We start from the raw sequence: 22,969 nt of genomic DNA, 5'->3' as shown, positions 1-22,969 counted from the left end.
CTTCTCAAATCTCAAAAGTGAAGTCTAAGCCACAGTCTATGGATTTAAATACTTAGGATTGATCCTAGAGATCACATTGCACATTTAGGGTCAAAATATATTAGTTATAGCAATATTATTAACTCTTTACTAAGCTCTACTCTGTTCTTTCCACATCTTAAATATGACCTGACACTGTCACCTATGAGCTGGGGGCCAAATAACATCTTTATTTTGGGTGTGTTTCATCTCTACCAATTCTTCTCAATTTTAAAATACCTAAAGGTCGCCCAACACACCCCTCCCATGTGACTTCCCGAAAGATACACCACATTCCTCTGAGATACATATATATGTGACTCCCAGCCATATACTTGTACAGAAAGCTGTCGGCACCTGCTAACCTGCTGCCTCCCAGGTAAAGGAACCGATCTGAGATCTTCTGCTCTTATTTCTCAGCATATTTGTGTATTTATTCCGTGCCTGCTGTTTAATTTGCTGTCTCCTTAATCTCTGAGATAGAGAAATATCTATTCATATTTCCATTCTACAGCTCACAGGCATCTCACAGCTGAATTTTGGTGCAGGGTAAAGAGGATTTATTGCATGTTTAAATACCTTTTATATTTAGATAATTTCTCATGCGTATGCTTTTAATTCTTTCGGTGCCATAGGGGCTTGTAAAGCATGTGCTGTAACGCATTACTGGTCTCTCTGGCAGCAAAAGGATTAGGATCCTGCCCCAGCCAAATTCAAGAGAGGTAAAGATCTGACGGGGGCTAAAGATGGAGAGTGTGGATGCAGTGGTCTGTTTCCGATTTTGTGCATTTAATAGGAGGCTAGTTATTTAATAGGAGGCTAGTTATTTAATAGGAGGCTAGTTATTTAATAGGAGGCTAGTTATTTGGTTTGAACGATAGTAAATATATTTATTTTCACTGTATAGTGATATGAGCCGAGATATGATAGTGATATGGGCCGAGATCTTAGAATTTAGCTTAATGATAGGAGTGAAAACACCTGATTTCTAAGAAAATGTGTTATCTTTCTACAGGTGTCCAGTTAGACATGAAGGGGGCTATGTATCACCGAAAACAATACACCATATTTACTAAAGGAAAACTCCTGTTGACAGAAATTGGAATCTGTTTCTGCCAGGGCAACCTTTACTAGCATTGGTTTATTGATCAATTATTTATGAGCTTGATCTATAAACCCCTTTAGTGCTGCAACACATTGCTGGCCCTGCAGGGGATACACTATTTACTATAACTGTATCCCCTTCCTCTTCCTAGACTCCAACACCTGTGATCATGAAGGGTTTTCTGTCTCTGCTGCTGCTGGCGCTGTGCAGTTTCACAGCAGGTAAGGAGAGCAATGCAGTGTCCCCGGTATCCACAGTATTGTATGTCTTGGTCACACAGCTGCTTACAGCTGCAGTGACACAATATAGACAAGTGGCAAAGTAAGATGTCCTACAGATAACCTGGGAACCTCCAACACCTGAACATATCCCACAATTCTAAGAGATGGGGTTTTTTGTTTTTTTTTAAACAGGACTGACCTAAATTGCCAGTTAAGTATTAAGTATTTAAATGAATTCCAGAGCACAGATGAATTTTAAAACTGGATAAGAGTTAGTTAATGTAATTATGTACTCTCAGCATTTAGGTTCCATGAGACCCCTCTAGTGAAAGACGTTGTGCTGACTGATCAGGAATGATTATCACCTGTTACACGGCGCTGACCATGCAATGCTTTACAGCGCAATCAGTGTATAATACAGGGGAATGCAGAAAGATTACAGAGCAATAACCCCAACAGTAAAGATTGGAGGGAAGGACATTAAGGTGGCATGGATGGAGAATTTCAGAGGAACAAGTTTATGTTGTATGATAACTTAGCCCCTCTCCCACGTGACTAATTTCTCCCTCTCTAGCTCAAGTGCTGACTGATATTGCCTGCTCACCAACCTGCGCTCCTGATCAGATCTGTAACACTGACATCTGCAAATGTGACCTGGCTTTGTACACAGCTACAGGTACAAAACACACTGTATCCTCTTCATAGAGTCAGACAGCTTATCTGCACCACATGGAGTAGTTTAAGTGCCTCTCACTGCATGAGATGCTCACCTGAGCCTGAGACCCTTCTCACTATACACACACATCACACGGGAGGGGGTTTCTGCCCCATATAATGCAGAATATTCCTCACACAAGTTCTGCTTCCTGATAACTGACAAGAAGATGCCTGTTTCAATGAAATTGTGGTTGAATACCGTCAGCGTGAGGACAACTCCCAGGGTGCCGTTTATTACACACAACAATCGCTTTTTGGGGAAACAAAGTGGCCTTAGTGATGTTGGGAGGTGACAGTCTCCACCCCTCATTCTCCAGTGAAAGCCATGTGTACTGTATGTGTCCTGTCACTGCAATGGTGTCACACTGACTCTCTGTCCCTTTACTCTGACTCTCTGTCCCTTTACTCTCAGCGGCCCCTCCGACCCCTACAGTTGATTGTACAGGTGGATCCATGAATCTGTACATATCAAAATGCCAGTTGGAGAAATCCCAATACAACTCTGGCACCCTGCACCTGGCTGGCACTGAAGCTGGCTGTACAGGTGGAGAGAAAAATGTAGACAAAGCTCAGGTTACGTTCAGCGCCCCGCTGAGGACTGGAGCCTGCGGCAACACTGTAGTGGTGAGAGCAAATACTATCATAGAAAAGTCTTTTCACTGGGGACAGACATGAAGGGGTTTGGGGTATCTTATCTTGTCATGTAGTGACGTCATGTCACTATAACGTGCCTATGTCATTATTTCTAGCTGTGTTATATACATAAGTAGGTCACTAAGTTTCTCACATTTGACACAACATTAGAAAGGGAGGGTTACACCATAACATCAGCTGCTGGTGTTTTCAGGCTCTGAGATTAAACAATAACAGGAAGAAATACACAATCTCCCTAACTTCCCCCTTGGGAGTCTCTTCCAATCTCACTAACTCCTCCTGTTGACCCAAATCACATGCTGAGGCAGGTAACAGACCCAGTGTTACCCCGTTACCTGGGGTAACACAGGTACTACGGTACCTTGATCTTTTAGCATCAAAATGACGGCGATATCACCCTGATAGGCACAGACCCCACGGTTTTGATGTTTAGTATCAATAGCGTTAACAAATTAATTTTCACACAAATAAATAATTTTCCAAAATATAAAAATGTTTTACTCGTGTTATTCAGTGTGAGGATCTGCAGTCCTGTTTTAGAGTTAAAGGGATATTGCATTTAACTGAGAGGGTGAAAGGATATTGGCTGTGCACTGACCCTAATTATACAGTTATACATTGCTGTGTGAAGTACACCCCGCCCTTTTGTGTATATTGTAAAGATGACCTGTGATTTTCCTCCGATAAAGGTTTATTTTTCTCTTATACACAGGTAAATGGAAGTCATGTTGTTTACTCAAATAAGTTGTACATTGACTCCCAAGTATTGAAATACCCTACTTATTCAATCATACCCAAAAACAATGTCAGTATGAACGTCTCCTGCGCCTTCCCACTGAATATAAAAGTTGCACTTAATGTCAGCCTAAACCCAGTGATAAGGTGAGTACCCCCTGCAGCCCCTTGTATTCTCTGCACACAGTGAGCAGGACAGGGATAAAGGCAGATAGCCAGCTGCCTATCAGCGCCATGATCTGAGGAGCAGTTTCATTCATTGTTACTTTCTACCTTTTCTGCACATGCTTGCCTGTGTTGATACTTTCATTGATAAATGACTCGGAAAGGGCAAATTCGCTGACACATTTAAGCCATATAAGGCGTTTTGCAAATCTCTGTTCTTGGCCATAAAAATAATACATGGAAACTCACCAGTTGTTTGATTTAAGCACCCCAAGTACAGAAGAGTGGAATGGGGTTATCACTATTTGGCTGAAGGGTCACATGATCACTGCTCTGATTTACTGACTGTTTTAGGGAAGGAGTTTGCTCCAACTTTTAAAAATCTAAATGTACTGTACTAAATATTTCAGCCCGGTGTATGTGGTTACATATCGTTCTGTTAGTTTCATGTTTCTGCTTTTGTTTTGTGGTTTCGATGTGTGCCCCTTCTAATCCTGCCCTTGTAAAATGCAATGAATGGTAAGAGAGTCACTTTAACACACGCCTCTTTGCATCATTGTCTCCAGGCATTATTTGTGCAATGTTGTGCTGGTTATCATGGTGCATGAAGTGTGGAGCTGGTAAATAAAGTAATAAAAGAAATTAATGTAAGGAGATACTTGCCATGCATATTAAAATTGAATATACGAGTTTCCGCATGTCCATGTATTGTGCACTGATGAAAACACAAATCCCACTAACATATAAACTGGCTACCTAAGAAACCCAAAGTATTCAGTTATTAAAGTAATATTCCCTGTCACTATATCATTCAGTACTTTTATCCTGACACGGACTGGAACACGTGAGCTCACAGTTACCAGTCTGTAATAGTGAGTTTAGGTTCATGGTGTTTGCAGATCGGTTCTCATGTTTGATTTTACATTTCAGCACCGCACAGCTGACTGTCCCTGGGGTAGAGGGAGTATTCACCGTAACAATGGCAGCTTACAGAAACCCAGATTTCACTGACCCGATTACCGCCGATGCCAGCCCCCCTCTGACTGTGGAGCAGGAAGTGTATATCTCGGTGGTGATACCAGCCTTGGAAGCAAATACTTATGCAGTTAAAGTGATAAATATATTCGCCACTCCAACATCAGATCCCAATTCCCCTGAGAGATTCCTGCTGGTTGAAGGCGGGTAAGTGCCTGTGAGGATGTTACTGATGTTAAGATGTATTAGTGCAAGGGAAATATTGCTTTGATGCAGTGCAGCTTGATTACATATAGGAGTTTGTGCACCAGCTGCATGATGTGCCAGATGTTTAGCCTGCGGGGTAACGCGACTTCACAGCTGGCACCTTTGACAGACAGAGAATGAATTAATCACATTGATACATAGACCCCCTTAAAGTCTTTGCTGGGGGCAGTGGATGAGATTGAGAGGAGACCCCCACCCTGAGGTTTGAGCCGGTTCCTGAAGTCCAAATCTCACTGTGATTAGTTGGTAATACCGAAAACCTGGCCTGGCGCAGGGGAGGGGTCAGTAACACCGCTGGTGTAACCGCGGTTAGATAAATGGATCTAAATAAAAAGCTTCCTCTCGTTCCTCTCCCCTCTCTTTAGGTGCCCAATCCTTAACCTTGTGAGCGTTGTAGGGAATGGACTCACAAATGAAGCGCGGTTCTCAATGAGGGTCTTTCAGATTTCGGGATATAGCAGTGTCTTCCTCCATGCGGATGTTAAAATCTGTGAGGGCACCTGCCCAACGGTAAGTCCCTGACACAGCCGTGCACAGGCTAATATATATATATATATATATATATAAAATTTATTTTTATTATTTATTTATTTATTTTCAAAAGTCATCTTTCTATTTCTCTGCTTTTATTTTTAGCTTTATTGGCAGTGAATAAAATTGCAACATTTTCCCCCCCGTGTGTTTTTTAGATTTAGTATTTACATTTATGTGTAATAAAATAAATATTCAAACAAATAAAACAGAGCACTGCATGTGGGCTTTTCTGTGGCTTTCTAAAAAAAAAAATAGGTTTTTAAGAGTACACTTTAAGGATCCTGCAGGGTCGCCAAACAAAAACAAAAATATCCGGCATTTAGCCCGAGTCCGTAGAGCTTTAGTTCCACTTTGCAAATAAGAGTCACTTAGCACTAAGCTGCTCAGTCAGCATGGAAGGTGCAAGCCCCCCAAACATTTAGAAGAACAGGAATGTAAAACAACTTAAAATACCCAGCACTGTTTTATGTTAAATATCTCCATAGAAAATATAATGTCGGTAACGTGCACAGCTATAACTTTAATTGAGAGGAAATTGTAGCAATTATTTAGACTCCTAAAAAGCTAAGCAATACAACATATCATTGTAGAGATAAAAGTCATTAACTACATTCCTTGAGTACTGAGGAAAAAGTGATTAAATGTTCTTTTTGACAGGAAAAATTATGTTTTTAAAAAGAAAGGTATTTTTATATGACAAGTTCTGGCGATATGGGGTCTTTAATGAATTCTTAGAAAAAAAATATTTACTAAGCCTATTTTCATGGAAAAAACCGTTAACAATGCACTTAATGAGTTTTACATCTACAACAACAATATATCTCTGGGACTCACACAATATATATACACACATACATACATACACCATATACATTTTAAGTTATGGTGGGTGAAAAAGGCGTCAGGAAGCCTCCACCATATAGCATATAGCAAATATATGGCAAACGGTGACACTGTGTGCTCTTTTGCATGTCATTTCCCAGAATCCCTTGCTGCAGTGGAAACACTGTATGCTGGGTGATAATGGTGAAAGGCAGGAGTGCAGACCTGTCTAAGACATGTCAATGTGCTCACAGGTGATCTTCTTTTTATTTTTTAATATATATATATATCAGGGGGAAAAATCAGCGCCAATTGAAACCTCTATTTTTCAGCTGTGAAGATGAAAAATAATAATGAAATGTGATTATTGAAATAAAAATATAATGTGATAAATAAATGTTGAAAATGTGTAAATAACTAATATAATACATGTAAAGGGTCCAGAAAAAATTACTAATATTAACAAGAAATGAGAAGATCCTGGAAATAATGGTTGCTCCTTAAAGGATGGACTGCATCCTATAAAAATAAGTAAAAACCAAAACAAACGAGTGCTTGTTCCAGGAATGGATGAATAATATTATTTATAAACGTATATAGAAACCCACAGGATAAAAAGCAAACACAATAATATAAAAAAAAAATGTATATTCAATTCCCGGTGCCAGCTCCTTGTGACCTTGGGCAAGTCACTTTATCTCCCTGTGCCTCAGGCACTAAAAACATAGATTGTAAGCTCCACGGGGCAGGGACCTGTGTCTCTGTAAAGCGCTATATAAAACTAGCAGCGCTATACAAGAACATGCTATTATTATTATTATTATTATTATTATTATTATTATATCAGTAGCAATATTGAACATCAATCTAGTCAATGTAGAAAACCCAGTCCTTTTGGTATACTGCTCACATGAATGAGTGAACTGTATAATGTATAAGAGTCCTGTGTCTGTAAAAAGCCCTGCAAGAGGTCAACCCAGATCTTGTTGCAGTTGGGAGACAACAGGTATAGCAACCCTGGTATAGAGCAGGTGCAATCAACAAAACACATTTTTCCCTCTTTATCCATCATATTTTCAGTCCAGATTAAAGGAAAATAAATATCGGAAAATTCTGCTTAGTTTACTCAACCTTCATGAAAGAAGGGGAAAAACATGAGCAATTCTCAGAGCCTCACAAGTACATTGACCTCACTCACCAGCTGTGCTGACAAGTCAGTTCTGCAGTCACTCAACCTCCATGTGTTGGGGGGAGGGAGAGAAAAGAGGGGGGAGCAATTTCTGTAGCTCCAGAGGCTTCAAAAATGTCCAGTCCTTATTCACAAGCAGTCCCAGCAGACACAAGTCTACAGTGTCCTCAACCTCTGTATGTTTGAGGGAGGAATTGGGAGACATGAGGAGCTTAACTTAGTGTAGCTTCACGCAGTGTCCCAGTGTAGTGTGTCCCAACGTGTTTCGTCATCAGGTGGGCAATCAGGGGCTGACATACAGCTCACTGATGAGTATATAAAAGCAGAAAATAGCCGTGTTAGTCCAGTTGCGATAGTGCAGAATAAATGAGTTCTTCAGTATTAGGTGATACCTTTTTTATTGGACTAACAATTTATGTCATAGGACAAGCTTTCGAGAGTTCTCCTCTCTTCTTCAGGTCAGCAATACTGATATACAAAGGATTCAATGGCTGATTATATATGCACGTATTCTATTAACACAAGGTTTTCTTTACACTTTAGCGCTACTCTTTATTTGTGTCAATATATATATATATATACTCGCCGAACAAAAAAATCTGCTCGCCACCTAGTACCACACGTGTGCTGCTTTGGCCAATAGGAGCTCGCCACGATGTTAAATCCACTCGCCCGGGGCGTGCAAATGTATAGGTTTGTCGAACACTGTATATATATATATATATAAATATATATATATATATATATATTTGTATGCCTCGGCTGTACAGTGTCTGTGCTCACTGAAGAATTATGGTGGGGGGGTGATGATTTTGGATGAATCTGCAATAAACATACATATAAAGTACAGGTATGTGCACAGCTGAGACGGGTCCCTGGCCATGAGAGTGAAAATGTGCACAGTCTCCAATTCGGCAAATTGTGGACATTCACAGCTATCGTTTTGGTAACATCAAATCTCCCATAAAGTCGCTGCACATGTAAGGTTCACTCGCTGTTCTTAGTTGTGACCCTAAATTGGGTGCATGAGGTTTAGTGTTTTTAGCTCATTCATGTAGAACATGTAAATTTGGCAAAACTTTGCATATGCAAAAAATAAAATATATTAAGGGCATTTCTGCAACTTTGCAGCTTTTCATTAAAGATTCCCAAGGACCAGGATAACTTTGCACATTTCTATACTAGAAGATACAACGAATTGAATATGTAAGTGTTAAACACTGTGATTTCTGTGTTACAGACCTGTACCGTCGTGTCCCGGTCTGTGGGAGACACTGGCACAGCAAGGATAACATTAGGTGAACTATTTGCAGGTAAGTGATCACACTATGATGCAGTAATCCTGAAAAATTGTAAAGTGAGACGTACAGTAAGAGGCTCAGCTATCAAAGTCTCTGATCTGCAAATAAAAATGCACCAAATTTATCAGTGAAAACAATTCCCATTGAAACATTTGCGATTTTCTTTTGATCAATCTGCTTCAATGTTTTTGCTCCAGGAGACTGATAAATGACCCCATGGAGTATTCAACACAGATTACATTGTCTCAATAAGAAGATAGTGTATAGTATATTGAATATTGCAGTCAACACATGTTCTGTGTATAAGGATTCTAGCTACACAGGTGACAGATAAACCTTGTCTGTATTTGTAAACAGTCACAAACTGTAGGAACAGCTGATAAATGGTATTCTGCAATTTAATTACACACAAAACAAACATACTGTAGAAATAGCATCTTCTCGCCATCGAATCTGACCAAAATCCTTTTCCTTTTACAGAAGATACACGTGTTAATTCAGGAGCTTTTGACCGTGAGTATAAATCTGGATTGTGGTAAATCGGGGAAAGGGAAAGGGGGACCTCACTGTATGTAGTGGCGAGGGAAGGGGATACACTGGGTAACAACATAAACAAACCCAAGAAGAAACAGAATCCCAGTAAATCTGAATTGTCCGTCATCTTCAATCTTTCTTCAGGAAAAAAAATGGCGAGTGCTTCCTTTAAATAAATAAAGAGGTTATTTTGCAAAGCCTTCCGGCTGCATCACGTCCAATGAAGGAAAAAATCCAATTGCTTTCAATAGAGTCTTTATAGTTTAATAAACCTGGTTCTATTTAAGAGCCAGCATTGCAGCCAGGAGTCTTTAACACGTAACTGCCATTATTTAGTTCATGCTATAAAGATAAACACGGTCAGAGTATAGTTTGTAAGAACGGTGCAATGTTTGGGACTGCAGACACCCCCTCAGAGGCAATATGAAGCCCCTGAATTCCACAATCAAATAACGTGTGAGATATTTTCATGCTGTCCTGATCAAGAGGCATCAATCACCCAGCACATTGTATCCATCTCCACGGCTTTTTGTTGAGCTTTTGCTATAAAGATGACATATTTTATATATTAAAGTTTGTACCATTGCAGGTCACCCTCTGGCTTTGCCATATATTATAATGTTGTCGCTCTAATCTAGGTACCCACACACGCTTTTAGCACTAAAGTCCAAGTCAGGGACTTCAAAGCTGTGCTTTTTAATATTAATATTATTACTATTATTCTTGTATACTGCTCAGGCTCACATCTACATTAGATTAAACATTTTCTGAATCTAGCCCCATTCTACTTATGCTAACTCCCCTTACATGGGAAAGAAGCCACATTGTAACCCACATTTGCTGTGGGAGGGATGGAAACCCCCTCAATGTTTTAGAATCAATTCCTTGTGTCTCTAGACAGATAAATGCAATGATTCACTGTTATTGCATTTATTTTGTTGCAGGTTTCTCCATGCCCTGGACTCTGAGCACACTGCTCCTCTCTCTGCTCTTTGTGAAATTGATGTAACTGGACACCGTAAATGTGACCCCCTCTCTCCCCCCCAACCACCACCTAGAGACCACAGGGGCGCTGCAGCTGTGAGGGGGATATGGGGGTCACCAGCTGATCAGACTGCGACCTGCTTCTAATTACTCACTTTGTCTTAATAGCCATATGCATGTAAACTGCAAAATTGTTTCTGGTCTATAAAAGTTGCTGCTATTGACTCTGTACATGACTGGGCCTCACACCTGCACAGCATCCTCATGACACTGGCAATACAGAAGACACAGCTTCTCCTCTGATTATAGATGTGTCCGTCCGGCAGCAAGAATGGGCCCTGTTAACACTGTGGGCTGATGTAATTTATTTTACGTTTATTTCTATGGTTGGTGGAGACTATGCATTCTATTTTTACTAACAGTATACTTTTCTGGCACTTATTAAACTTCAAAGCATTCATTTTACTTGTCTTGTTTTTATTTTATGCCACAATAACTCCTCTGTATCTCATACTCCATGTGTCCGAGCTTCATTCTGGTATGTAACTAGAGAGCCAGCTCCCTCGCCCACACCTCATCTTCCGCTACAAAGCCAAGAAAAGTTATTCACACCAATAATTTAGCCAAATACAAAAGGCTACTGGAAGATCTCATAACTAATTATGGGGAAATACGGAAGGCAAGCTCAGTACAGAGGATAAGAAGAGTTGTAATTTCAGAGATTTGTTTGCTGAAAGAAAGGGATTTTCCCACTCTGACATTGAGCCAAATCACACCAACAGCTCCCAAGTAAAACGCATTCCAGTATGTCACCGACAGCAACATGTACTGTATAACACAAACAGCATTATCTGCCCTCCAACAGAGGCCATTCTGCAGTTAAACTCATCGAGGCATCACAGTGTTACGTCCTAGTGTGGTATTTTCCTGATTTATGTATCTGAACATATGAAATGCACTGTATTAGGGCACTTTTCTGTATAATTATGTGATGTTGATAGTCTTTACAAATCAACGATAAAAAAAACCACATCTCTCAGTGAATGATTAGACTGTTTATAGGGTCAATAGGAGGTGCAAGGGGAGGCTAGTCTGATGCAAAATTACATGATTATAACACTCGTTTGAAATAATGAATTAAACACAGTATTAAACGGGAGTAGGGTAAAAAATAGAAAGGAAGACATTGAAAATAAAATAAAAAAAAGATTGCAGGGGAAAGTAAGATCAGCACTTTAATAACAAAAAGATTACAGAAGAGAATATGGGACCATTTCAGTGTTGGATGGGCAGGGTAATTATTTTGGATCACAGATACCCAGCAAGCTCTCTGAAACCCCCCCTCTCCCCCCAAATTTCCACAAAATATATATATACAGTATGTGTATAAGTGTCAAAAGGAGTGCTACTGGGCCTGGCTAATTGTATAAAACAAGAAACAAAGAATAATTATTTTGGATAACAACATTATTAGTAATAGTCAGCATGGATTTATGCCAAAGTAACCTTATTAGTTTCTTTGATGAGGTACCCCCTCTCCTCCCCTCCCGTTTTCTCTTCCCCTATTGTCTCCTCTGCGGCCCTTCTCCCTTATGGTACGTTCTGTGACACTACATTATTTTACTGGCACGATGTGATATGCACGGCACCCCCAACACTTCCTGTTGCAGGGGTTCACAGAAAAAAGATTTTCTATCGGGATTTAAGATGAAAAAAGTTTGAGAACCACTAGTGTACACAATAATGGAAACTGGTCTCTAAAAATATTTGCACTTGGATTGAAAACGGGATGAAGGATAAGCAGGAAAGTGTTATCAGAAATGGAAACTTTTCAGATTGGGCTAAAGTTGTAAGTGAAGTACCTCAAGAATCGGTACTGGAGCCACTGCTTTTTAACTTTTTTATTAATGATTTTGAGGTTTGCACAGAAAGCAAACATTCATGGAATGGTTAAAATGTGTCGCTTCTTCCTCTGTAACATTGTCAAAATCCATCTTTTCCTCTGTAAATCTACTGCTAAAACTCTAACGAATGCCCTTACTCTCTCCCTTCTGGATTATTGTAACATACTGCTAACTGACCTCCCTGCTTCACAACTTTCTCCTATCACCATCTATCCAAAATGCCAGAATAATGTCACTTTCTCCTAAAACTGTCTCTGTTCATCTGCTCCTTAAATCTCTCTCCTGGCTTTTCATTAAATTTCAGATCAACTACAAAGTTCTCCTCCTTACCTTCAATACCTGCTCATCTGCTCCTTCCTACATATCAGCTTTGATTTTTCCTTATGCCCCTGCTCGTCTTCTGTGCACTATAGCTGTCTCCTCTCCATCCCATCCCATCCACCTCTACTGCAATCTCTCTCGCCATAAAGCTTTTTCCCTCACTGCACCCTTATCTGGGGAACTCCCTTGCACTCCATACATGCCAAGCACCTTCTCTTCCCACCTATAAGACAATCCTTAAAACTCACCTCATACATTGAGTATTTCAATAGCCTAGACCAGAGGTTCCCAACTACAATCCTTAAGGACCACTAACAGTGCAGTTGTAATTATACCCCGGCTTGAGCATAGGTGGTTCAGTCAAAATGATTGGGTGAACCTGTGCTGAGAGGATAGCCTTAAAACGTGCACTGTTAGGGGTCCTTGAGGACTGGAGTTGGGAACCTCTAGCCTAGATTCCTGCCCAGTATCCCACACCCACAGTTGCGAATACCAACCATTGTGGCCAAACATTGCCATCTACTGCACTTTTTCCCTCACCTGTTGTCTCTGCAAGTCTCCCATCATAGCATTTAGATTGTAAGCTCCCCGGGGCAGGGATTTCCTTTCCTATTGTCTGACTTTGGTTGTTGCACTTATTGTATTATAATTCCCTGTACTTTACGGTCTCTCTTGTAAAGCGCAGAATACATCTGTGGGCGTGGTATAAATAAAGATGCATACATACTGCTGCTTTATAGGAAGAAGTCATGTTGAATTCTCTTGATAATAGGGACAATGCTAAATCCCAAAACACTGCTGCTTTTGGAAATACCCATTCTAAGTATGTGAAGTGACTTGTAGCTCACATGTCACTGTATACACGTCTCACATTTGTATGGTTATATAATACTCTGGACTCCTAAAGGCTCTTGTTCTCTCCATGTTTGCAGAACAGATTTCCTCCACAGATTGTTTGGGTGTAAGAACTGACTGTCTCCTCTGAGCACACAGATCAAGCTAGGTTCATGTGTCACCCCTCTGTCTAGTAACCCTGAGGTATATATGGGGCCGGGCAGCTGGAAGGGACACTTTCTGACTAGAGGGACGTTGTTTTATCACCTGCACTGGGAGAGATGAAAATTATTTGTGTCATACTTCTTTCCTGCTCTTTAATTCAAACAGGTATCATACTGAGGCTCACTGAACTTGGGTATCATACAATGTGCTTGGTATCACTGCTCTGGGGCAGGGTGCTGAGTACCACTGCTCTGGGCACAGTAGTACAGGGTGCTGAGTATCACTGCTCTAGGGGCAGTAGTACAGGGTGCTGAGTATCACTGCTCTGGGGACAGTAGTACAGGATGCTGAGTATCACTGCTCTGGGATCATTAGTACAGGGTGCTGGGTATCACTGCTCTGGGGACAGTAGGACAGGGTGCTGAGTATCACTGCTCTGGGGACAGTAGTACAGGGAGCTGAGTATCACTGCTCTGGGGACAGTAGTACAGGATGCTGAGTATCACTGCTCTGGGGACAGTAGTACAGGGAGCTGAGTATCATTGCTCTGGGGACAGTAGGACAGGGAGCGGAGTATCACTGCTCTGGGGACAGTAGGACAGGGAGCGGAGTATCACTGCTCTGGGGACAGTAGTACAGGATGCTGAGTATCACTGCTCTGGGGACAGTAGGACAGGGTGCTGAGTATCACTGCTCTGGGGACAGTAGGACAGGATGCTGAGTATCACTGCTCTGGGGACAGTAGTACAGGGAGCTGAGTATCACTGCTCTGGGGACAGTAGTACAGGGAGCTGAGTATCACTGCTCTGGGGACAGTAGTACAGGGTGCTGAGTATCACTGCTCTGGGGACAGTAGTACAGGGTGCTGAGTATCACTGCTCTGGGGACAGTAGTACAGGGTGCTGAGTATCACTGCTCTGACTCTATGGGCGAGGGAACTAATTCTGAAAACGAAGCCCAAAGTGTTAATATGGAGCTGTTGATGGGAGACTAAGTAGAGTTAGTGAGAAGATGACAGATTGTGTGAGTCATTAATGTGTGAAATTACACATTTGTCAAAGCTCTCGTTAGGGGCTCGCCATGGTGATGGCTGAGGGGTGCATTGGGTGTGAATTACATCTGCTATAACGGCCTGGCTTAGAGGTGCAATGATATTCAGAATAAGAGTGGTGTATGGTGTAATCAGATCAGTTTAAGTGCCCTAAAACTTGTACAATATATTTCTTTTGCAGGTCTATCACTTTGCTCATTCAAGAGTTGCCTGTTTCAGGTTAGACAAAATATCTATTACAACTTAAACTGGTATCAGGGATGTGATTGTGACTTCCGAATCTGTCTTTAATTATGAATATATCACTATTTGTTTCATTTGCGTGTTGTTTTTGCCATGGTTGAGAATTGTTCATTACAATACATGATCTATCATCACTCTGCAGGAAGTTGGTCAATTATGTTAATAAGGACTGAATCCTTTTATACCTCCCAACCAAATATCACAGATTCAAACTGGCTGGAGTTGTTTAGATAATAAAAAAACGGTAACAACCCAGCCAATAATTATCATTTATTCTTAAAATGCCAACAGATTGTGCAATGTGGTACAATGGGGGTACAGAGATATTTGTATGTAACTCTGTTTATGAAACTAAGGACAAACATGCACAGAAACTGAAGGTAAGGAGGGCCCTGTGTGAGAGTTTACAATCTGTAGGGAGTAGAACCCTAGATGTTAGACAAACACAGAAATTGAGGTAGATAAGACTTCCTAGTTTGGCCATTTTCCCATCTGCTGTAAAACCTCAGATTACATCCTCGCCTATCTTTCATATTTACATTTTAGTCTTTTGTCAATCTCAAGCATTTCTTAATTACAGCAGTGCCCCGCTCATACGGCGGGTTCCGTTCCAGGCCGCCGCTGTAAAGCGGAAATCACCGTAAAGCGGGGCCCTCCTGTAGTGTATTGTACCTTTGAAAACAGAGACGCAGAGCTGTAACCCGACTGTTTCACTGACAAATGGCATCTGACAAGGAGTTGCGCACGCGCTAAAACTGTTGTTTAGTGACAGCCGGATACTCAGCTGCTGAGCGCGTCATGCCGAAAATCGCCGGAAAAACAGAACAAGCGCAGAACCTAATGAATATGGGTATACATTGGGAAACGCCGTATGAGCAGAACGCTATAAAGCGGAGCGCTGTAAAGCGGGGCCCTACTGTACCTTACTTATGATGGGTGTCAGACAATGCTCTTTCCATCAACATGTGTGTAGTAATGCGGTGTGCGTGCTATAATAATGTAAATCAACCCTTGCGTTTGCGGAGAAAAATCCTTCAGCAGGATTCACTGATAACCCTATACCTAGCACCATAGTGCTACCCGGAATAAAGACACAGCTGCTCTAAATACACATCAAATCATGTAGCAGGCCCAGTACGCAAGGTTCAAACAGGTAATATTTGCACAAAAACCTTCTCATTGCAATTAAACATGCATATTTAAACCTTTTCCTGCCAAGTAATACATTACTCTGACAGAAAAGGGTTTGAAAGATGATACACATCTGTTACATAAATGTAATACAGATGTGGAAAATCCCACCAGCTTGAGAACAAACAAATATTTGAAAAGATGACATTAGTGGTAACGATATCTTTAAGTGACGTATAAATGCAGTTGGTGTGAGATCTATGTACAGTGGCTCCTAATGAAACTGCAGCTGTTTAGTGATCTACGTTCCATTTATTAGCAGAGAGCTCCCCCTGCAGGCAGCGCAGCACAGCACCGGGTACCAGTAATTCCGATTGGGGAGAAGAGGGGGAAACAGGAATAATAAATGCAGACAGAAGGGTAAAGTCTAAAGATTCTCCTGCTGTTCCCTCCCTGGGGGCTAAGTCTGACGGCCTCTCCTGACACCTTCCCCCTAGTCTGTGATCTTCTTCATGCCCTCACCTGGGCTGTCTCTCTGTGTGCCTCTCAGACTGTCACTCCCTACCTCTGTGTGCCTCTCAGACTGTCACTCCCTACCTCTGTGTGCCTCTCAGACTGTCACTCCCTATCTCTGTGTCTCTGTATGCCTCTCAGACAGTCACTCCCTAGCTCTGTGTTCCTCTCAGATTGTCACTCCCTATCTCTGTCTCTCTGTATGCCTCTCTCACACTGTCACTCCCTATCTCTGTCTCTCTGTATGCATCTCTCATACTGTCACTCCCTATCTCTGTCTCTCTGTATGCCTCTCTCACACTGTCACTCCCTATCTCTGTCTCTCTGTATGCATCTCTCACACTGTCACTCCCTATCTCTGTCTCTCTGTATGCATCTCTCACACCATCACTCCATATCTCTGTCTCTCTCTTTGCCTCTCTCAGGCTGTCGCTCCCTATCTCTGTATGCATCTCTCACACCGTCACTCCATATCTCTGTCTCTCTCTATGCCTCTCTCAGGCTGTCGCTCCCTATCTCTGTATGCATCTCTCACACCGTCACTCCATATCTCTGTCTCTCTCTATGCCTCTCTCAGGCTGTCGCTCCCTATCTCTGTATGCATCTCTCAGGCTGTCACTCCCTATCTCTGTGTATCTGTATGCATCTCTCAGAATGTCCCTCCCTCTCTCTGTGTCTGTCTCAGACTGTCACTCGCTATCTCTGTGTCTGTCTCAGACTGCCACTCTCTATCTCTGTGTCTGTCTCAGACTGTCACTCCATATCTCTGTGTCTGGCTCAGACTGTCTCTCCCTATTTCTGTGTCTGTCTCTGACTGTCACTCCCTATCTCTGTGTCTGTCTCAGACTGTCACTCCCTATCTCTGTGTCTGTCTCAGACTGTCACTCCCTATCTCTGTGTCTGTCTCAGACTGTCACTCCCTATCTCGGTGTCTGTCTCAGACTGTCACTCCCTATCTCTGTGTCTGTCACAGACTGTCACTCCCTATCTCTGTGTCTGTCTCAGACTGTCACTCCCTATCTCTGTGTCTGTCTCAGACTGTCACTCCCTATCTCTGTGTCTGTCTCAGACTGTCACTCCCTATCTCTGTGTCTGTCTCAGACTGTCACTCCCTATCTCTGTGTCTGTCTCAGACTGCCACTCCCTATCTCTGTGTCTGTCTCAGACTGTCACTCCCTATCTCTGTGTCTGTCTCAGACTGTCACTCCCTATCTCTGTGTCTGTCTCAGACTGTCACTCCCTATCTCTGTGTCTGTCTCAGACTGTCACTCCCTATCTCTGTGTCTGTCTCAGAATGGCAGTAGGGCTCCCTCTGTGGTTCTCACCATTCTGCCTGTTTTTCTTCTTATCCAATCCCATCTCTCCTGTCGTGTGTCTGAGATGAATAGCGTCCTATCCTCAATGTATTCCCAGGCAGAACAGGGACAGGGTCTCTTATTCCTTATCGCTCCATGTGATAAGTGGAGCAGATTAATGCTCACAGTATACATATATCTATGTATATATATATATATATATATATATATATATATATATATATATATATATATATATATATATATACTGTATATGTATTACACTGTACCACTGCTTTTTTTTAGGGCCTATTTGCCCTGTTCTATGAGAAGCTGCTAACCCCCCATGATCCTAAGATCCATTGGTGTGAGGGGGAGTGGGGCGTCCCTCCCTGCCCAGCTTGTAGGGAGATTACATTGGTGTATGGCTGCTCCGCATGGGTCAGGGCGATGAGGTTGTAGAATAAAGGGCGCCAGGAACTTTTGTAGTACGACTGTCATTTACGTGTGTCCCCATGGTCAGGGACCGCTCATACGCATAGTAATAACGCTGTACTGTATTTTATAACAGACATATGTGAACACAGTTCTGCCATCAGTGCCCACTCTTAACTCTCAAATGAAGTTGACTGAGTTGCTCTGAATAAATGTGGGACACGGCCCCTCTTTTTGAAGTGAAACTTCTTTAGTGGCACCTATTCTCATGGGGCAAAACTGGAGCGGAGACGAAAATGAAACGGCGGACGCTCCCTCCCACCCGTTGTTACCCCTAGACGTGCGCAGAGCTTCCGGTACTGTGGTTGTACCAAGATGGCGGAAGCCCCGCAAGTCCTCCGGCTGTGAGAGGAGGAGCCGCTACTCAGCCTCTCTCCTCCCTCTTCTATACCTACGTTTCCCCGAGTCCCGCTGACTGAGTGCCGCCGGTGCCGGAGGAGGAGAGGAGCCCCGGGATCATGACGGCCGCTGCGCTGTCAGCATGTGCCGCGCATGCGCGCACAGACGTTATCGTTTGAGAGTTAAGAGTGGGCACTGATGGCAGAACTGTGTTCACATATGTCTGTTATAAAATACAGTACAGTGTTATTAACACATAGATCCAATAACTCTCACGTTTGGATACTGTGTTTAATCTGTCCCCCCCACGCCAACAGCCGTTGGGATTGTCAATTCCCATACATACCAATCCCTCAGGGTTCTGACCATGGTGTATTTTGAAATGATTAGAGACGCTATGCGTCTCAAGGCCCCTCTTAATGTTATAAACATGTTCGGCGAACCTTCGTTTGAGGGGCCTCCCAGTGCGGCCTACATATTGTAGCCCGCACGGGCATTCCAATAAATATACGCAGAAGTTATTGGATCTATGTGTTAAAAACTCTGTCCCCCCTGGGTCTCAACATTGAATTTGATCTGGCGGCCTTTTTGAAAGATCCTTGAATATTTCTTTGCACATTGTTTATAAGCTTGCTTTCATTATGTGTCCGATATGTTTCTGATTTTTATTCATTTTTAATTATTTATTTTATGATCCCTATGATTTTCATGTTTTTTAACTTTTTTACATCTTCCTGTAATGTGTATTACTGTAGATATTTTTAAGAGTTGAATGGATTTGACCTATATGTAAATTCACTAATTGACCCCACCAGCATTCTGATGCGTAATTGCTGTTTACTGTGTGATATAGGGTGTATTCCATTCGTAGCACCTCCCCTTTGTAGGAAGGTCTCTTAATTGGGGTATGTATTTAAGTGTACTATTAGCCAAGCTCCGGTATCCCCTGAGGAAGTGACCTAGCGTCACGAAACGCGTAGGGAGGAGGAGCTTGGTGTTTTGATCCGATCCGGCTTCCTTAGTTCCAGACGCAGGGAGGACTTCCTGCACTGCTGACGTCACCCGTTTGCCGGTAGCGAGTGTTGAGTGCAGTGAGTCTCTCTGCTACAGATCGGGGAATTTTCAGGTTGCGGACGGCATCCGTGAGTTGTATGACTCACCTCCACACAATGTGAGTGTGGTTTTTAAGTGTTTTTAGTGTGTCAATAAATCTTTGTTACGTATCACACTAGTATTGTCCTATTCTCTGTTCTACTGTCGGTGTATGCTGCATCGTTGACATCTACGATCAACATCGCCTACCTGAGGGGAATTACACAAGCCAGACCACGTGGGGTCCGTGGGGAGCTGTGCAGGAACGGGACGTGTTTACAGATTCTCTCCCCTGAATGTGTCAATATTCATTCTGTGAATAGGATTCTGCAAGTTTCAGTTAGGGACTTGTTGCTGTGTTATACTGCGCAATTGGTGTGCCTTTTTTCTGTTATTTCAGAAGCAGTGGAGACACTCTATTAAGGACACCCACCCATCTGGAACTTTAATCAACCAGTTCATCAACCTGTCCAGAAGGAGCCTTGTATCAGAGACTATCTTTGTTTGATTACGGTATTTTGACTGTTTTTAAGCGCCGGGGACACTTATTTGTATGTGTAATTGTTGTATCAGATTAGGAATGATCTGTTGTTTGTTGTTCCCCATGGCTGCTTTTTTCACTGTATTATTTATCACTAATTTTTGATAATTATTATTCATTTAATTTTCACCAATTGTAGGTTAGCGCTTTTTAGAGGGTTTATAATTGTTTGTTTATTTGCCTAATAATGCATTGATTGTCAATGGGCTTATCTATACCCAGAAAGGGGCATAGATAAACACATTGGCAGTCAGCGGACATCCTAAAAAAAAAATACACAATTAAATAACATACAATCAATGTGTTTCTTCCCTTTGCTGTCTTCACCCCGTCCTACTCCGGCTATACAGTATATCTATTTTTATATATGTGTTAGGCTATTACAGGTTATTTATTTATCTATATAATTCCTTTCATATCTTTTTTCTTTTCTATTTTCATTTATATATAGTCAGTGATACATCAACAGTTGTTGCTTATCTGTTTACACATTGCTAAGTTCAGTGGTTTTACTTTTAGTTTAGTGTCCATACAATGTTGCTATTTAGTGGTTGGTGGTTACATTGTATCTATTGATTTTAACTGTATTTGTTACTTTTGTATTTGTATTTGTTGTTCACATGTTTCTTAGTTTGCATGTGATCCTGGAAACTGGATACTCTCCTCTGTCCTATAGTGAAATTGGAGCGCAATACTTTAATTAGTATTTGTCAGGTGTGCACTAAAAGGTGCACGTGTAATGATATGGTCCTATCAGAGACCAGTAGTAGCTATTTAAGGATCACCTGGGTACTTGGCCAGTTACTCTTTGACAAAGTTCCCAGCAAGGAACGAAATGCGTCAGAGTTGCGCTTACGATATGTGTATATCCACTTAAGTTTATTAAATTCAATTTTTTTCATTGATTGCGCTTGGATTTTTATTTTTATCACTTACCGGCTAGCAGTGCACCGCCTTCCCTGCATTTTGTTCTCTATTCTACTTCAGCTAGAGCACCCTTCCCCGCGATCGGATCTACGTCTGCTCTACACCTGTCGGCAACATCGCTGTGAGTTCTCACACAATACTGGGTTCAGAGACTGTGTTTCACACCAGGTGAGTGGGGGTTGCGGGCGAGTTGGGTTGGAAGTTGCCGGGTCCCTTACCTCCCGGTGAGTGCTCCGGTGGCTCAATTTCCCTGCTCCTGCCATATTCACAATCCCCCCACCCCTCCAGTATGCAGGTCCACACCGCTACGTGAGCCTCTGAGTATCATTTTAGAAAGTAGCCTGACCACGATCGTTTATATATGGACCTTATACTGTAGTTTTATTCTCTTCTTATATTGCCTACAGCTCTTGAGCACTATTTACAGGGTTTACCCCCATCCATCACTAACACCTCTGGTCGCATTACACTTAAAACATCCTTTCGGTGTATTTCTTTCTCCACTAAACATTACAGGCTCCTTCCATGTTGCTAATCTTGTTCACCTCGCTGGGTGATAGCCTGCTTTTAAGATTCGGATTCCTCTTATACACTATCATAGGGTTTTGTGCAGTACTTCATGAAGAATGTTGTCTTGTTGCAAAATGCTCCGATGTTTTTAAAAATACTATATTTTTTTAGCTGCTTTTGTATTGTATTTAGTAATACATGTAACAATATTCCAATCTCCATTCTGATTTTTAGGTTAAGTCATGAGTTTATACTGTACCTATCTATTGTAAATTATAGTGGCTAAAAGCGCTCTCCTTGTGCTTTTTATTAATGACATTTTTTAAGTCTCTCCAATCTTAGGTGCACCCCATACAGTCTACCAAGGAGAATACAAAGCAGCATCATTGTAAAAATAGTGCCGGCACCACCGTAAACAGCTAACAAAGACAAAGATTAATCAAGCCAGTGTATTGACGGGATTTTCCCTGAACACTGACCAACAGTTAGTGTATCTAGGCACAATAAATCCTAGAACATTAACTACCGAGGGAATAAGACCCCAGGCAAGGCCTAGTCTTATACGACCAATTAGTTTTTTCAGGACTCAATATTACTTTTTATGCTTTAGAGTGTATTTTTAAGATGTATGCCCCGCTAGGCAAGATTCGCCTACGCCATCCAGATGATGATAAGGCAGTGATAGGGATGATCGGTTTTGCAATATTTGTAATGTTTATTGTTTTATGGACACATAATTTTGCAGACAAACATACAATCTCACACAATGCTACACAGGTTAATGGGTCACAAGGGAATATACTCTAGTGGCCCCCAACGACGCAAGATAGAATTACATTTAACCCCTTGGGGAAAAGACAATACATTTATTGACGGTTGCAGATCTATATATAAAAAATCTGGGATAAATGAATCCTGCTGGGTGTGTGGATATATACCACATACACAAGCAGCCCCTTGGGTAGGGATACCTTACACTGATGCCGAATTTAAAAAAGGAAATGTCAATTTGAATTTGGTTACAGGGAACTTTTCTAAACTTTTAAACCGAATTCCACTGGTAAATGAGGTTCCTGTAGGTGGATTTTATATAAATTACACTGGGAACAACAATCAATTTATGGGTCAGGTGCCTCCACAAACCAATGAAACTTGTGTAAAAATGTATTTACAGCCCGGAGCTAAAAATGTACAGGGAGGATATGGCCTTAATTTTACAGCTTTATCCATTAACTTACTTAACCAAGAACAGGTTCAGAGTAGATTAATAGCCCTACAGAATAGAATGGCTCTAGACTATATTTTAGCATCAAAGGGGTGCATATGTGCCCTCGTTATAGAGCAATGTTGTGTCTTTATTAGAGATCAAAGTGGTAAGATTGAGCAT

General features: G+C 41.7%; 2 protein-coding genes across 3 annotated transcripts in view; both read left to right on the top strand.

The window, feature by feature from the left end:
- The first annotated feature begins 295 nt into the window (after nt 1–295).
- Nucleotides 296–22,969, top strand: part of LOC142496888 (uromodulin-like) — a 198,489-nt gene continuing 175,815 nt past the window's right edge. The window contains exons 1-3 of one of the 2 annotated variants that reach the window (XM_075603958.1): nt 296–397; nt 1,275–1,344; nt 1,919–2,020. In XM_075603958.1, the coding sequence (XP_075460073.1) occupies nt 1,293–1,344; nt 1,919–2,020 (154 nt within the window). In that variant the 5' untranslated portion in view covers nt 296–397; nt 1,275–1,292. The remainder of the gene's footprint in view (nt 398–1,274; nt 1,345–1,918; nt 2,021–22,969) is intronic. The other variant, XM_075603960.1, reaches the window with a different exon arrangement.
- LOC142496890 (uromodulin-like) lies at nt 2,460–10,681 on the top strand. The gene is made up of 7 exons (XM_075603961.1): nt 2,460–2,685; nt 3,428–3,597; nt 4,546–4,797; nt 5,223–5,367; nt 8,643–8,715; nt 9,184–9,216; nt 10,182–10,681. Exons 1-7 carry the CDS (start codon nt 2,515–2,517, stop codon nt 10,244–10,246), a joined length of 909 nt encoding a protein of 302 aa, XP_075460076.1. The 5' UTR covers nt 2,460–2,514; the 3' UTR covers nt 10,247–10,681.

Source organism: Ascaphus truei, chromosome 6, assembly GCF_040206685.1.
Source record: "Ascaphus truei isolate aAscTru1 chromosome 6, aAscTru1.hap1, whole genome shotgun sequence".
In the NCBI taxonomy this organism is placed as follows: Eukaryota; Metazoa; Chordata; class Amphibia; order Anura; family Ascaphidae; genus Ascaphus; species Ascaphus truei.
The sequence above is the reverse complement of the archived record's forward strand: the minus strand, read 5'-3'. Positions and strand labels throughout refer to the sequence as shown.

Coding starts and splice junctions, on each gene's coding strand:
- LOC142496890 (XM_075603961.1), top strand. CDS start 2,515: ATGAATCTGTACATATCAAAATGCCAGTTGGAGAAATCCCAATACAAC. Junction 4,798..5,222: donor TTCCTGCTGGTTGAAGGCGG/GTAAGTGCCTGT, acceptor CCCTCTCTTTAG/GTGCCCAATCCTTAACCTTG. Junction 8,716..9,183: donor ATTAGGTGAACTATTTGCAG/GTAAGTGATCAC, acceptor TTCCTTTTACAG/AAGATACACGTGTTAATTCA.